Genomic DNA, 16,348 nt, shown 5'->3' with positions numbered 1-16,348 from the left:
ATTGATCTGTGTTCAGTTTTTCAAGGCCTATCCACTGTGCCACATTATAACATAATCTGAGGGGGGTGCGATGGGGAGGTTCCCTTGTCAGTACTAACAGTGCACATTAGTTTACTTTACAAATATTTAACGCACGCTAATTTGTTAATGTGAAAAATGCGAACAACACTATGGTTCGGCATCCACGTTAGGGTGCGGGTCCACCGGTAAGTGGCAGGGTCAGTCAGTTCAGAAGCCACAGAGAGGCAAGGACATACCATCACCAGTAGCAAGGTCCCCAGCGTTCGTACCAAGCTTCATATTGAGCACTGGACTCCTCCTCATAACTCACAAATGAGACATTTTGAACTTCGATAGCCTTACACCAGGACTGTGGAAGGTGGCAGGCGTAGAATCTGAGTAGTTTCAGTGCCAATAATGCTGTTTTTTTTATGTTTTACAGGATGTCATTCATCAAGGAGCGAGCTGACCTGCTGAAGAGGGGAAGCGGGTGAGTAACGCTGAAAGAAGTTGGTCAAAATTCATGAGATCCGTCTCGTTCTTCTGGGGTGTGAGCTTCTAATCTTGCTTGTTTCACCCTTAGTGAGCTATACACTGTGTGGTCAAGAGTATCCAGACACCTGGCTGAAAATGACTTACACGTTCGTGTAATACTGGAATTCAGTGTGGTTTGGCCCACCCCTATCCTTGAAGACAGCTTGCACTTCCGCACGCATACGTTCAATCAGGTGCTGGAAGGTTTCTCGGGGAATGACCACCCATTCTTCACGGAGTGCTGCACTGAGGAGAAGTCGTTGAGGCCTGGGACGAAGTTGGCGTTCCAAAACATCCCGAAGGTGTTCTATAGGATTCAGGTCAGGACTCTGTGCAGGCCAGTCCATGTTATTGCCGTGTAACCACTCCGCCACAGGTCGTGCATTATAAACAGGTGCTCGATCGTGCTGAACGATGCATTCGCCATCCTCGAATTGCTCTTAAACAGTGGGAAGCAAGAAGGTGCTTAAAACATAAATGTACGCCTGTTCTGTGATAGTGCCACGCCAAACAACAAGGGCAGCAAACCCCTCCATGAAAAGCACGACCTCACCGGAACACCACCGCCTCCGAATTTTACTGTTTGCACTACACACGCTGGCAGGTGACGTTCACCGGGCATTCGCCATACCCACACACTGCCATCGGATCGACACGTTGTGTACCGTGATTCATCACCCGACACAACGTTTTTCCACTGTTCAATCGTCCAATGTTTACGCTCGTTACACCAAGCGTGGCGTCGTTTGGCATTTACCGGCGTGATGCGTAGCCGCTCGAACATGAAAGCCAAGATTTCTCACCTCCCGCCTAACTGTCATAGTACTTGCAGTGGATCCTGATGCAGTTTGGAAATCCTGTGTGATGGTCTGGACAGATGCCTGCCTATTACATATTACAACCCTCTTCAGCTGTCGGCAGTCTCTGTCAGTCAACAGACGAGGTCGGCCTGTACGCTTTTGTGCTGTACGTGTCCTTTCACGCTCCCATTTCACTATCACATCTGAAACAGTGGACCAAGGTATGTTTAGTAGTGTGGAAATCTCGCGTCGAGACGCATGACACAAGTGACTCCCAATCCCCTGATCATGTTCGAAGTCCGTGAGTTCCGTGGAGCGCTCCATTCTGCTCTCTCACGATGTCTAATGACTACTGAGGTCGCTGATATGGAGTACCTGGCAGTAGGTGGCAGCACAATGCACCTACTATGAAAAACGAATGTTTTTGGAGGTGTCCGGATACTTTTGATCATACAGCGTATGTTATTCTGTGTGCCCAGTTGTGAGCAACATTCGCGTGAGTGACTAACTTTTCCTTTTTCTTGTTTTGTTTCGAGCAGTATTATTCAGTGGCTATACGAGACTCGCAACCAGGGGACAATGATTCGGACGCCCACCTGATCTAGGTTTTCCTGTGATTTCCGTAAACCACTCAAGGCAAGTGCGAGGGTGATTCGTTTGAAAAGATCTAGGTGGTTTCCTTCCCTAACGCGAGCTTCTGTGCTGTCTGTAATGAGGCCATCTTCGATGGGATGTAAACCTTCACCTTCACCCCGCCCTTTCATAGTTTTCATATTTCCAAAAAAGAGGAAACCATGTTGGCAGTGATGATGGGATGTGGTATGGAGGCGATGGTGGCATATTTTTATTGAAACGAACAAAAAGGGAAAACAGCGTTGGTAGCGTATGGGGTTTCGCGAAATTTGGTTATGGAATCGAAAGTTAGACATGGTGTCTCAGGCTGTTAATACATGATGCAAGAAATTGATGATGATGTCACCCACTGCAATAGAGCATTCGTTGACCAAAAACAGGGCGAGAAATTGCGAAGCAGGAAAGCTATTTCCGTTTTCAACACGACACAGCTTACTTCGTCTTTGTCACCCATTACGTACACAGCCATCGACACCCCTGTGTCCTGGTTGTGCACACAATGTATTTTGTCGAGAGTAGTAGGTATGGTACAGGATTTCATCTGCCTCTGGACAGAACGCTCCTAAACCTTTTGGTGTCAGCGTTTACATGCTATCACAGTTATTAGGAGGCGAACATGTTTATTTAATGGCCCACATTGTAACGCAGCTGTCGCTAAAACTGATCGAGATTGTGAATAGAAATATTTTTTATACGTGTACCTAATTTTCCATTTTCCATTGCATTTTTCTCTGTTTTAACGTGTCCTGGCAGTATCAACCCCGTTGCACGGACAGGGTTCCCTTACGTTCACCATTGGGCCACTGATGTAGACTACATATTTTGTACCATGATACAGGGTGATAATTATTGAAATATATGAAAAAAAAGCCACCCATCCACCCTAGACCTTGTCACTGGTGGGGAGGCTTGCGTGCCTCAGCATCTTGTCGAAATCAGGGTCACTCTGAATAATGGGGATGGTATCATCTTCCAAAACCTTCACGTATCGATCGGTGGCCACCGTGCCATCAAGTAACATCGCACCGATTGTTCCGGGACTGGACACTGCACAGCACACAGTGACCCACTGAGTGTGAAGAGACTTCCAGACCGCGAAATGCGAGTTCTCGTTTCTCCAAGTGCGCAAATTTTCCTTACTGACGAACCTATCCAAATGAAAGTGGGCTTCGTCCCTAAGCCAAACATGCATGCATATACTAATTCCCATCACGCCCCGCGGCTAACCGTGCAGTTTGAACATCCTAATGGAAACCGTTCTGACGTTTTATGTCATATCTTTCAATGATCGCCAATGTGTGCTTTTAACAATGTCAATATTCCTGGTGTTCCATAAGCTTTGAGTAAGCTTTCGTATGAAAAGTGTAGTTCAGTTAGTGGGGGAAAGCTTTTCTCCATCCACTGGTACGCCATTCCGGCTCACGCTCGCTTCGCGACCACGTACGCAATTGTCAACACGCAACCGTGTCGCATTCGCAGAGGCTGAATGTCTCTTTCTGCTTGCTCGGAAAATTGGCTGCAGGTTGTTGCTATTTTCCTCGCAAGCGCATACACACGTCCGAGCTAGCAGCTGTGCTGTCAACATTTAGCGTGAGTGCACCTGTGTCCCGTTCTGAAAAATAACCGGCAGCACGACTGCACGCTCACTTGCATCAGTGCTGCCCTCTTTTAGCCTGCAAGGAAATCACAGTTCTCTAACAAGCACGTACAGTCCTGCGATTACCCACCGGGTTAGCCGAGAGCGCCCAGTCTGCTTTCGGCTGCGGTGGGGCGAGGACGTCCGCTGCGCCCCGCCGTGCGCGACCGTGAGCGCTTGCTTGTGTTTACCTTCTCGCGGCGCGAGTTGTATTTGTTCCAAGTTCAGTGCGATTATGGCACACACATGGCGCCACGATACGATCAAAATTACTTTCCAACCAGATCACGCGCGTCCTCGAGCCTATGAAATAGAACAGTTCATACGCGACGATCTACGTTTAGATCCGGCGACTGTCGTCGGAATACATTTTTCTATAACGGCGAGCGTGGTTTATGTTAAAATGACCAGTGCAGAGGTCTGCGCGACAGTGGTTTCTAAATACTCGAACTCTCTCCGATTCAAACATTCTGACGGGCATATCGGTGCAGTGACGGTGGATCATGCAGGCATGGGCCTACGGACTGTAAGAGTTTTTGAGCTCCCCTTCGAGGTCCCAGAGGAAGTTGTCAAGGACGCCTTCCGACCATATGGCAATGTTATCGGCCACGTTGCAGAAAAGTGGCAAACTTTCTCGACGTATAAGGTCTACAATGGTGTGCGCCAAATTAAACTTGAGCTCAAGAAACATGTGCCGTCCTATTTGAACATCGGTGGCTGTCGTGCAATCATCATGTACGACGGTCAACCGCGTACCTGTTCCGGATGTGGGCAGGAAGGCCATGTTCGATCGAGCTGCTTACAACGTAGAATTACGCAGATACCAGTGGGAGACTCCGTTTCCCCGACGGGGACGACAATCCTGCCCCTCACGTACGCTCAGACGACGATGCGCACCATAGTCGAGGACGAAACGGGCGATCAGACACATCCATCGACGCCAGAAGTACCACGGGAGGAAGAGGAAGGACCCTCGGTGCCAACCCATATGTCGCCCCCTCCACAGCAACAACAGCAGCAACAGTCCCACGGACTCCCGACGCAACATCACATTCCGAATGCGATGGACGTGAACGCGAACATTGTCCCGACCGCGGCTTTCCTAGCGGAAGGTGATACGACGCTGGATTGCCTCCCACATTCGGATACGGATGTCCACGTTCGCAAGCAACGTTCGCCCCGACGACGCAAGCGACGTCGGCGGACCCCTTCTGACGATTGCCTCCTACACACGGCCGGTCAAGAAGGTGACATCTCATCAGACAGCATGGATGCTGCGCCAGCTGAGGATCTAAGTGGTGTAGACGGTTCACTTGCCCATACTACGTGTTGTGTCTATGCTCATACAGCATAGACACAATGAGTGGCTAGAAGCACGCGAAACTAACGCAGACGGGCGTAAATTCTGAAACAGGAGACTGGATGAAAAACTATAAAGAAAAGAAGAGAGATTGTCATATACTTAACTTTACTGAGTTCTTCCTGTTGAAATACATCTCTTGCATAGTAGTAAGCTATTAACACTGATACCAATGGCGCCTTGCTAGATAGTAGCTATGGAATAAGCTGAAGGCTATTCTATCAGTCTCTCGGCAATTGAGAGGAATACTAGGTAGGTCTAGTCGCAAGCTATGTCGTCCGTACAACTGGGGCGAGGTCAAGTCCGTGTCTTGTGACCTGCCATGTGGTGGCGCTAGGTTTGCGATTACACAGTGGCGACACGCGGGTCCGACATGTACTACAGGACCGCGGCCGATTTAAGTTACCACCTAGCAAGTGTGGTGTCTAGCGGTGACACCACACTACGAGTGCCCAGTTAGTTCTTGCACCACAAACGCGGCAGGTCGCGTCGATGGATGGCGATCCGTCTACCTCTACCAAAGACGACATACGTGAGAGAGATTTAGATGCCGATCAGCCACACAGCATCGTGTTGCACCCACTGTGGTCGGACGATGTTGAGGAACTTCCTGAAGAGGGCACGGGTGACAGGGGCGGGGGCGGCATTGGGGATGCCACTACTAGCGTGACAGACTCATAATTTGTAACGGGTTGGTGGGTCCGCCATCTCTTGCGGTTAGCTTTTCTTGCCATGGCGTCTACCCTAGGTGAAGAGGCTAGGCAGCACACCTTTCGCCTTGCCACAATCAATATCAACGCGATAAGGGCACCACACAAACTGACAATGCTACAACGCATGCTTGATGCGGCGGACATCGACGTGGCCCTCTTACAGGAAGTATGTGTCGCTAGTTTCCCTGACTTCTACGGATATACCGCCCACATCTCCCACGCCTCTTCTACCGATTGTGGTGTGGCTGTTCTGCTACGGGACGGCTTGGCGGCTACGGACGTAATGTACTTACCAAGTGCACGAGCCATGGCAGTAACTGTCAACGGTGTACGACTCATCAATGTGTATGCCCCTTCAGGATCAGGGAGACGGAGAGATCGGGCCCGTTTTTTTTCGGAAGATATTACGCGTCTATTTATGGGCCACATAGACGATATGGTGATCGGAGGAGATTTTAACTGTACATTATCTCCATCTGATCAGCAGCCACATCACGTCCCGTGTGCGGAATTGGAAATGCTAGTGCGTGACCTCCACCTGATTGACACGTGGCGCCACATCCATGGCCCAGCTCCTGGTTACACCCATTATACAAGCCATTCATCAAGTCGGTTGGACAGGATTTACGTCACAAGCACCCTTTCGACGGCGACGAGAGGAGCAGAGCTCTGGCCCACTGCATTCACCGACCACACAGCCTATATTTGCACCATTGCCCTCCAACCTGCACGTGTGTGGCGCAGTAGGCCCCCCTGGAAACTGAACGTCGCCCATCTGGAAGAGCCGGCATGTAAAGGTGCTGTCGAAGAGTCGTGGAACGCGTCCTTACGGCGTCGTGGTCGTTACCGATCGACCCTCAGTTGGTGGATTGAATGTGCGAAGCCTGCTCTTAGACGCATCTTCATGGCTTACGGCCGGGAAGCAGCGGCATGGAGGAGGAGCACGGAAAACTTTTATTACACCGTCCTACGGGAATGTCTTGCTATGGAGCCCTCACCTGACAGGCAGATCACAGTCAATCGCGCGAAAGCGCGGCTCGTCTCCTTAGCACGCCATCATTTACAAGGCGCTGTTATACGGTCGCGTGCTCCAGACATGATACAATCAGAAAGGCCATCTATGCACCACGTGCTCATGGAACGCAGGAGGCGCCGTAGGGCACTGGTAACCGACATGATAACCGACGACGGTCGACATGTGGTAGAACAAGCAGATATAGCAGAAGCCTTCTATGGGCGTTACGCTCAACTTTATTCAGCAGTGCTCCCTGATATGGCGACGGTAGACACCGTTTCAGCACATGTCCACGGTACAGTTCCACCAGACCTGGTACCGACTTTACTGGGAGAAGTGACAGAAGAGGAAGTGCTCGACGCCATTGGTAAAGGTGCTTCCCATAAATCACCAGGACTCGATGGGTTACCAATAGAGTTCTATCGAGCCTTTAAACAACTGTTGCTACCGTGTTTGATCGAAATTTGCCAGGAATTGATGTCCCCGGGTATAACATTGCCTGCACCATTCTTGGAAGGTCTGATTGTCCCCATCCATAAGCCGAAGGGACGGAATCATGTCCGCGACTATCGTCCCTTAACGTTATTGAACAGCGACTTCAAGATCTTTTCGAGGCTGCTATCAGAACGTATTCGCGGCACACTATGGCACGTCTTGTCCGGCGATCAGACGTCCTTGGGGGGACCCAACAACATCAGAACTGCGTTATGTCGTTACAGAGATCTCATCTCCCTTGCACGGGTGAGACGTTTGCCGGCAGCCCTCGCGTCTATCGACTTTAGCCAGGCTTTTGACCGTGTGGACCACACTTTCCTCACGGCCGTTCTACGGCGCATGGAATACCCCGACCCCTTTATCACAGTGTTGACACGCCTACTACATGGTGCAACTTCTCGAGTTCTTGTCAATGGAAGACTGACGGCACCCATGCCGATCCGCCGATCAGTACGACAGGGATGTCCATTATCAACATTGTTATTTGCATTGGCCTTAGAACCCTTGTTGTCTGGTCTCCGAGACAGGCTCACTGGGATACAGTTCGGCGGCTCCATCTATCGCTGCACCGCATATGCGGATGATTTGATGATCGTCATACGAGGAGCTGACGATATGGCCGCGGCTTTGGACTGGATTGCAACCTACGGTACAGCTTCTGGTAGCCAAATCAACGTTGACAAGTCCGTCGCCTTGAGCATCGGGATTGGGCTACCGCAGGAACACATTGCCCCCTTACGCTTCAGTGATACTGTACGCTGCTTGGGCTTAGATTTCATGAACGACATGCGACGCGCGACGACGCTCAATTATCGACGCCTTCTTAACCAAATTAGGGCCGGAATTGCAAATCAGCGCTTGCGATCCCTCAACATCGTTCAGCGGGCGTATTATGCCAATGTATACCTTGCGTCCCGCATGCCGCATGTCGCCCAAACGCTACCCATTCCGAAGCCCTTGGCTCGTAGCATTATGGCAGCGCTGGGATACTTCGTCACCGCTGGTATGTTACTGAAGATCAGATACGTATCTCTTACCCTCCCCAAGGAAAAAGGTGGTCTCGGCCTAGTTAACGTCCATGATAGGGCCATTGCCCTCTATGTTAGCTCACATTTATGTTGCTTCGCCGTTGTCCTACGAGCCTCACGATTCCGCTTCTGACGGCGCTACTACCTGCTTCACTAAGAGCGCCCGTGCCATTTCAGGACATCCCAGCGCCCCTCTTTTATATAGGACGTTTCTATTTAGAACAAAGTTATTGTAGTGTCGCTCTCACGACACCACAAATGGCCACAACTCGACGCCTATATCATGACATGCTGCAATGCCGCCCCCTAAATGTGGTCGAACTAAAATATCCTGACGTACGGTGGCGCGTGGTGTGGAAGACTGTACACGATGCCATGCTCGATTCCGATGTTGTTTCTCAATGGTATGTCGTCGTTAATGGGAAGCTCGTGACGCAAGAACGTCTCTACAATATCCACATGACAGAATCTCCCAATTGTGTGGGTTGTAATACAGTAGATTCTGACGAGCACCGCCTCAGCTGTGGAGAGGCGGAAACGGTTTGGCACCTAGTGCAGCAGATGCTGGCTTATCTCTTGCGAGTTAGGCCGGAGCATATATCTGCACGCACGTTATTGTTTCCGGATGAGACATTTTACCCCAAGACTCGAACCAACTCTGTCACCTGGATACGTGGACATGCAGTCCATTACCTCTGTCGTGACGGACACAAGGATTTCCTTGACTTCTGGCTCTATTTGCAAGAAAGGCATCATGCTATTTCCGGGCATACCAGATATCGACAGTGCTTCGCAAACTACCTATGGAGTGCCTTTCACAGCCCGCCGTGTAGCTGGAATGTTCCAGGCGGTGGCAGATGAGGTCAGAACGAACTGCAAACGACCATATATTGAACAATCTTATCAGTGGGCGCAGTCGCTGGGAAGCCTCACTACGACGTGGTAGCTTTCTTTTCATGTTATTTATGTTTCATATCTGCGATGGCATCTTCATTCTGTTTTAGTTTTTCAGGCTTGGTTAACTGTGACTGTTCGCACATTAATAAAAAAATAAAATAAAATAAAATAAAAAAAATAAAAATAAAACGTGGGCAGGAGACCTGCGTTCAAATCCAAATAAATACACAAGAACAAAATAAGAACAAAATGAACAACAAATCAAATAAAAAAAAAAAAAAAAAAAAGAGCGCTAAATGTGCTGCTTCCTGGACTCGGGTAGGTGTGCCAGCCCCAGATCGAATCCGCCCGGCGGGTTAACGACAACAGCCGGTCTGCCACCCAGCCTGGATGTTGTTTTTAGGCGGTTTTCCACATCCCACCAGGTGAACACCAGGCTGGTTCACACATCGCGCCTCAGTTCTCAGCACTATGGGAGTTAACATCTGAGGCCATGTGGTGTGCGTACTGTAAGACTTTCGGTACACACACCATCAGATTACGTCACTTATCGCTCTAACAAAGTAGGCGAGTGTCATCAGTATGTCTCGTGGTCTTATCATGGCGTGTTTATCTTCTGCCGTTAGGTCAGACGATAGAAATGCCACTTGCACGCTTAGAGTAGCAGATTGACGGTGACCAACTTTAAACAGAACTTCATTAATTTCCACACACATTTATTAAAATAATAACAAGCATAAAAAAAACTTGGTTCTGGATGCTATTTACAATTGACAATCTGAAGTTCCTTTGGTCTTGGTACATTGATCTTATTCTCACATATCGCTGATACTTGACAAAGTGTCTATACATTTCTCATCATGGCTATGTACAGGAATATGATAATCGTATTAGGCTTCCCTGCATCACGTTTTCCAATATTTCTACGGAAGCCAACCTGATCTTCCCCGAGGTCGGCTTCTACCAGTTTTTCCACTCGTCTGTAAAGAATTCGCGTTAGTATTTTGCAGCCGTGACTTATTAAAGTGATAGTTCGGTAATTTTCGCATCTGTCAACACCATAAGCACGCTTAATTTGGCTACAGGCCCCTTGTGACGAAAGGTGGCAGAAGCCTTCGGCAAGTCTACAAATACGGAATCATTTGGAAACCCTTTGTCGATAACGCTCCAGATTTGGTGTGAGTGACGAACTAGCTGTGTTTCGCAGGGACGATGTTTTCTAAATTGGTGTTGACTATGTTAATTTGACAGTTATCTTCGAGATAGTTCGTAATGTTGGAACACAATAGATGTTCAAAAATCCTGCAGCATATCGCAGTTAGTGATATAATTTAGTTTGATATTATTGTATTGTATGTTAACTGGGGACCTAGAAACGACGGAGAGGCTCCGTCCCCGCCGCAGCCGCAGTGGTCCGCAACCCCACGACGACTACCGCAGTCCACGTCACCCCTCCGCCGCCCCACACCGAACCCAGGGTTATTGTGCGGTTCGGCCCTCGGCGGACCCCCCAGGGAACGTCTCACACCACACGAGTGCAACCCCTATGTTTGCGTGGTACAGTACTGGTGGTGTACTCGTATGTGGAGAACTTGTACGCCGACATACTGTAACTGAGGCGGAATAAGGGGAACCAGCCCGCATTCGCCGAGGCAGATGGAAAACCGCCTAAAAACCATCTGCAGACTGGCCGGTTCACCGGGGTGTGCGGACATTTGCCACGCCGGACATTTGCCACGCCGGACATTTGCCACGATTTTACCTGCTGCGAAGGGTTGGGTCCCTTGTCTCCCCCTCCTCCTCCTCATCGCTTGCTGAGCCTTTCCGCTGGTTTACTTAACACAGGACCAGAATCTCTATGGATTTTCTGCCACATGTCTAGAGAGAGTTTCGTTGTGGAAACTATTAAATGCATCTCGGATTGAAATCCGCACCAAATTTCGAGCCACAGTAAAACTTCGCCAATCTTGGAGATTTTGCGCTCGTCTAAATTATACGTGCCTTTTTCGGTGCTCCTGCAGCAGCTTTCTGTCGTGTTTTGTGTACCATGGGGGATCAGTTCCGTCTGATATTAATTTATTTGGTATGAATCTCTCGAGTGCTGTTGATACTATTTCTTTGAACTTAAGCCACATATAGTCTTCACGTACATAGTTTGGAAGGATTGGAGACTGTCTCTTAGAAAGGCGTCAACCGAATTTTTAGTTTGTTTTATAAATATATAAATTTCGCGTTTAGTTTTGGTGAATTTCTTTGTTACGGAATTGAGTCTCGCTACGATTGTGTGTTCACTAATCCCTGTATCTGTCGTGATGCTCAGGATTATTTGTGGCTAAGTGGTCTAGTGTGTTTTCGTAAGCATTTACAATTTGAATGGCCTCGTGAACTAATTGTTCAAAATAATTTTATAAAAAGCATTTAGAACAATTATGGAAGTTGTTTTCTATGTACAATAGGGTCTGAAAATGTATTTTTGTCAACATACGGAAGGTAGATTGAAATCACTGCCAACTATAATTGTATGAGTAGGGTACCTGTTTGCGATGTAACTCGAGTTTTCTTTCAAATGTTCAGCAACTGTTTCATCTGAGACCGGGGGTTGGTAAAAGGAGCCAGTTATTAATTTATTCCGGTTGTCGAATATAACCTCTGTCCATACTAAGTCACAGTAACTATCTGCTTCAGTGTCGCTTGTGAGCTGGAACACACATTACATTATTTTTCCTCAAGTTGTCCTTCTTGTTTCTGTTGCAATGGAGATCATTACAATTACGGCTTTTCCCTCCAAAACCTAGGATGCTTTGTCTGTGACCCTGTAAATACCAGAGCTAAACAATGTAGAACAACAACGTATGTTATAAGCATAGCATTCTATATTACTTCATTTCCTTATTTCTAACATTTTAAAATTGTACGTCGACTTTAGATGACATGTCAATCATAGATGTTCTTATCTCTGTTTATGAACGTACTTTCAGTCATGTTTTGAACATTGCCCCGCTACACTTTATTAACTAATGTTTCACCGCAAGGGATATCGGATTTTAGAGAGTAAATTAATATGGAGTATGTCGTTCTTCTTTTCAAACATTCACATACCCATTTCTTCTTTCCTTATCGTCTTTTGGGCATGCAGTTGTAGTAATTAAAGTAGGCACAAATGCAGTGATCAAAAAGAAATGATTAGCGTACTTTCGCATTCTCTTTACATCGTTCCTTTCTTGTTGCTCCCATGCCGATGGACTTTTTCTATCGCAATCAGTAAGCGTGAAAGGAAGCTACCGTACAGACAGAGGGATCTATATTTATACTTGGCAGAACTAATTACATACTGACATGATCGTCGGAATTGCTTTCGTTTCCCAAAAGTTATAAATATTTCGATTTCGGAAAATAAACTCTGTATCTCGCCAAGATGTCGAAGAAGAGGGTCCCGTATGTACTGGTTGTATCGAGTAAGATGTGGAGACGGCGGTTTGAAAGCCGACAGAAGAAGTACGAGGGAGGGCGTCCCTTACCTGAGGGATCGCTACCTGGCGAACGGCCACGTGTGGCAAATGTCCGGCGTGGCAAATGTCCGGCATTCGTTCACCGGACCTCGACACAAGTCCGTCGGGCGGATTCGTGCTGGGGACCAGGCGCTCCTTCCCTCCCGGAAAGACGTGCGTTAAGCCGTCGGCACACGGACCGTGCTGTCCAACGTTAACGTTCAGCGTGCCAAGTTCAACGTGGTGCTGAACGCTCAGGGATGATGCGACTTGTACATACGGTACGTGGGGCCCAACGCACTCCAGCGGCAGTTGAGCGATGTTCCTAGTTCGTAAATCAAGCTGTTTACTCAACGGGCGCGCGTAAAATTCCCACGTTAGCTCTATTAAAACGCACATTTCCTCCATCGTCCACGAAAAGGAATGTACCATGTCCAATCAATAAGGACAGAGACACATAAAAGTTCCATTACAAAAAGTGCGGTACAAATTTGGAACACTTCTCCGCATAAGATAAATATTATTTCATCATTCCCACATTTTATTAAAACCGCTAGGTCAGTCTTACTTGATCACTGTTCCTACCCAGTAGCAGAATCTTTGCAACATCTGAATTACGAAGCGTAAAAGAAAAAGGAGCAAAATATCTTCATGGAAGTAGCGCAAGCTGTCCTGTAGATTAAGCCAATCGAACAAAGTCACCCCTCAAAAAAAGGTGAACTTATATTTACATAACATCAAATATCATAGTATATACTTATATTAAACTAATAATAAAGTATCAGAACCTAATAAAAACGCTAATATTAAGAAATAAAATACAGGAGTAACTAACAACTAAATACAAGACAGTTACACTACTCATAACGCTAAACCAACAACACACAGGCACATCTCGCAAGTAATCCAAGTATGTTACCCGTTGCAGAAAACCTTATCGTAGATACGTTACTAATTGAAATTTAATTATAACAAATTGTACTAGAACAATGCATTTTGGGTGGATCATCCTTGTGTCACTGCCTTCAAATAGCCTACTCTCATAAGACGCAAGTTACAATAATTCTTTTGCCACGAATATGATGTTTCTCGTTATTTTACTGGAGCGAATCACAGAGTTAACAACGGGTTTTCCAATGATTCTGAATTTGCTGATGCTCAGAAACGGCATATATACTAGGGTGTCCATTTCATTTTCATTAAAAAAGGGGACATTTAAAATAAATTAGAGAAAAACTTGGGACAATGAAGGAAAAAAACGGGACTTAAATATTGTATTGACTGAATTTAATACACGAACAAGTTTACCTTTACAACGTGCGCTCAGATGATCCCAAATCACTTTTTACAATTATTCTGCCACACTATCACCGTACTTTTCACTTTTATGTACTTTATCAAGAAGTGCATTTTCGTTTGAAATTGTATCATAAGAGTCAGTACACGATACACCATTAAAGTGTGTTTTGACAATGAGCAAGGCCCTCACTGTTTAAACTTTCATTCTGTTTTTTTTTTTTTTTTTTCATCTGACCACAAAGCTCACTAACGAAAACACACGTTCCATAGCAGCATTTGACCCAGGAATTGCCAGACAAAACTCTACCAAATGAATCATGTTTTTCATGTTAATGTTTTTACTTTTGAAATAAGCAAATATTTTACACCGAGCGAGGTGGCGCAGTGGTAGCACACTGGACTCGCATTCGGGAGGACGACGGTTCAATCCCGTCTCCAGCCATCCTGATTTAGGTTTTCCGTGATTTCCCTAAATCGTATCAGGCAAATGCCGGGATGGTTCCTTTGAAAGGGCACAGCCGATTTCTTTCCCAATCCTTCCCTAACCCGAGCTTGCGCTCCGTCTCTAATGACCTCGTTGTCGACGGGACGTTAAACACACTAACCTAACCTAAATATTTTACACCACGTTGAACTAACTCTTTCTTTGTCTCCTTCTTCACTTTTTATGAGGTTCTGTGCACGCGAAAATTCATCGAACAGTTCGTCTTCATCGACAGGAAAATTTGGTAGAATACTTTTAACAAAAACACAACAGTCCTGAATATTATTTCTCTGTAGCTGCTCCTTTTCAGTATTAACCCAGTCAAATGCTTTAAAAGGTGTGAGAAATGGTAAACACCATTCTTTAATATTTAAAATTACTTGCGATTTTTGACAGTTCGGTACGTGTTTGGGGTATGCTGAAAGTCATCACACGCCTCCTAGCGCTAAATAATTGCGCAGTTAATGGCTACTCAAACAACGAGTAAGGTAAAATACTCTAGCCAAGCGGAATCATAAGAAAAGGGACATTTGAGCGTCCCCAAAAAAACTTTCGGGGCAGCGGGACATTTTGGTAAAAAACGGGACTGTCCCGGGAAAAACGGGACGAGTGGACACCCTAATATATACATATAAGCTTGAAACGAGTGCCAATATGGCGTCTCACAACTCTGTACCGAAGGGAGACGGCGTGCGTGTGACGTAGGTGGCGTTGCGCCATCTCATTGGTCAACGCTCAGACGCACCCTCTGAATATCTGACATGCTAAAGTGCGCGTCATTTATGACGGCGGCCGAGTTTAGGTTCGTTCTGCGCACCTGACGTCACAAAACACAGTCAGCCAATGAACAGAGAACGACGTTGCCAGAGCTCGACTGCAGTGCAGAGCATGGACGAGTGTCTTCAGTTTTAGAAACGTTCAGTCATAGCCGGCCGTGGTGGTCTCGCGGTTCTAGGCGCGCAGTCCGGAACCGTGAGGCTGCTACGGTCGCAGGTTCGAATCCTGCCTCGGGCATGGATGTGTGTGATGTCCTTAGGTTAGTTAGGTTTAAATAATTCTAAGTTCTAGGGGACTAATGACCTGAGAAGTTGAGTCCCATAGTGCTCAGAGCCATTTGAACCATTTCGTTCAGTCATAAATAAAGTAATAGAACAAAAGCAATGTCTTGATAGCAGACTTTCTTTTATAGAAAGTTTGGAAAAAGCATTCTTTATACCAATTGATTCATATTCTATTAATTAATTAAACCAAACAAGCAATACGGCACCAAATTCAGGCGATAGCAAGGAAAGGTGTTTGTATCATTCTCACGAACCGCTTTTTCGCAGTAAAGAACAGCGGTAATTGTTTATTTCCTATTGTACTTCGACAAAGCGTGAGTAATTCATAGTAATACCAACAGTGTTTGTCGGTATTTTGCGTGACGTGTTAGAATCCTCCGGGAGTTGCACTTGTCGACGAGTGCTTTAAAATAAAGCCAAACGCACCCGGTGTAAATAAAACTTTTGTTACAGTCGCGAAAGATGGAAGATTTCTCATTATTACATACGACACCTATCTGGTACTTAAATTAAATGAGATATTGTTATACAGTAAATTTTATATGAAATTTAGGTATCTTGTCCACAATTCATTCTCACCATTGTGGCAACTAAAATCGACCATACGGAAAGTATACGCTATGGACTTTTACCTCTGGAAACTCTTCAAAATTTCGTGCAATGGTTTACTACATTTAATGCTGCACAGAACTGCGTTGAACATCGAAACAAAATTCATTTATGGGGGGAAGGTATCAGTCAAGAAGACGTGTAAAAATCAAATTTTTGGGCCAAATAGTTTTTGTGAAATCGAATGATAAGTGTGTCAAAGGAGCCGAACACCATGTCTCTGCACAGGCGAGCAGGGCGGGGAGCACGTCTCTGTAGCAGCGAAAGGGTTAATGCGGCCGTGGTGGCTTTATCTC

General features: G+C 46.6%; 1 protein-coding gene across 1 annotated transcript in view; it reads left to right on the top strand.

The window, feature by feature from the left end:
* The first annotated feature begins 443 nt into the window (after positions 1-443).
* Positions 444-16,348, top strand: part of LOC126209804 (uncharacterized) — a 76,050-nt gene continuing 60,145 nt past the window's right edge. Inside the window, exon 1 of the mRNA XM_049938940.1 lies at positions 444-490. Coding sequence (XP_049794897.1) covers positions 444-490 — 47 coding nt within the window. The remainder of the gene's footprint in view (positions 491-16,348) is intronic.

Source organism: Schistocerca nitens, chromosome 10, assembly GCF_023898315.1.
Source record: "Schistocerca nitens isolate TAMUIC-IGC-003100 chromosome 10, iqSchNite1.1, whole genome shotgun sequence".
In the NCBI taxonomy this organism is placed as follows: Eukaryota; Metazoa; Arthropoda; class Insecta; order Orthoptera; family Acrididae; genus Schistocerca; species Schistocerca nitens.
This window is presented reverse-complemented; position numbering and strand designations above follow the sequence as displayed.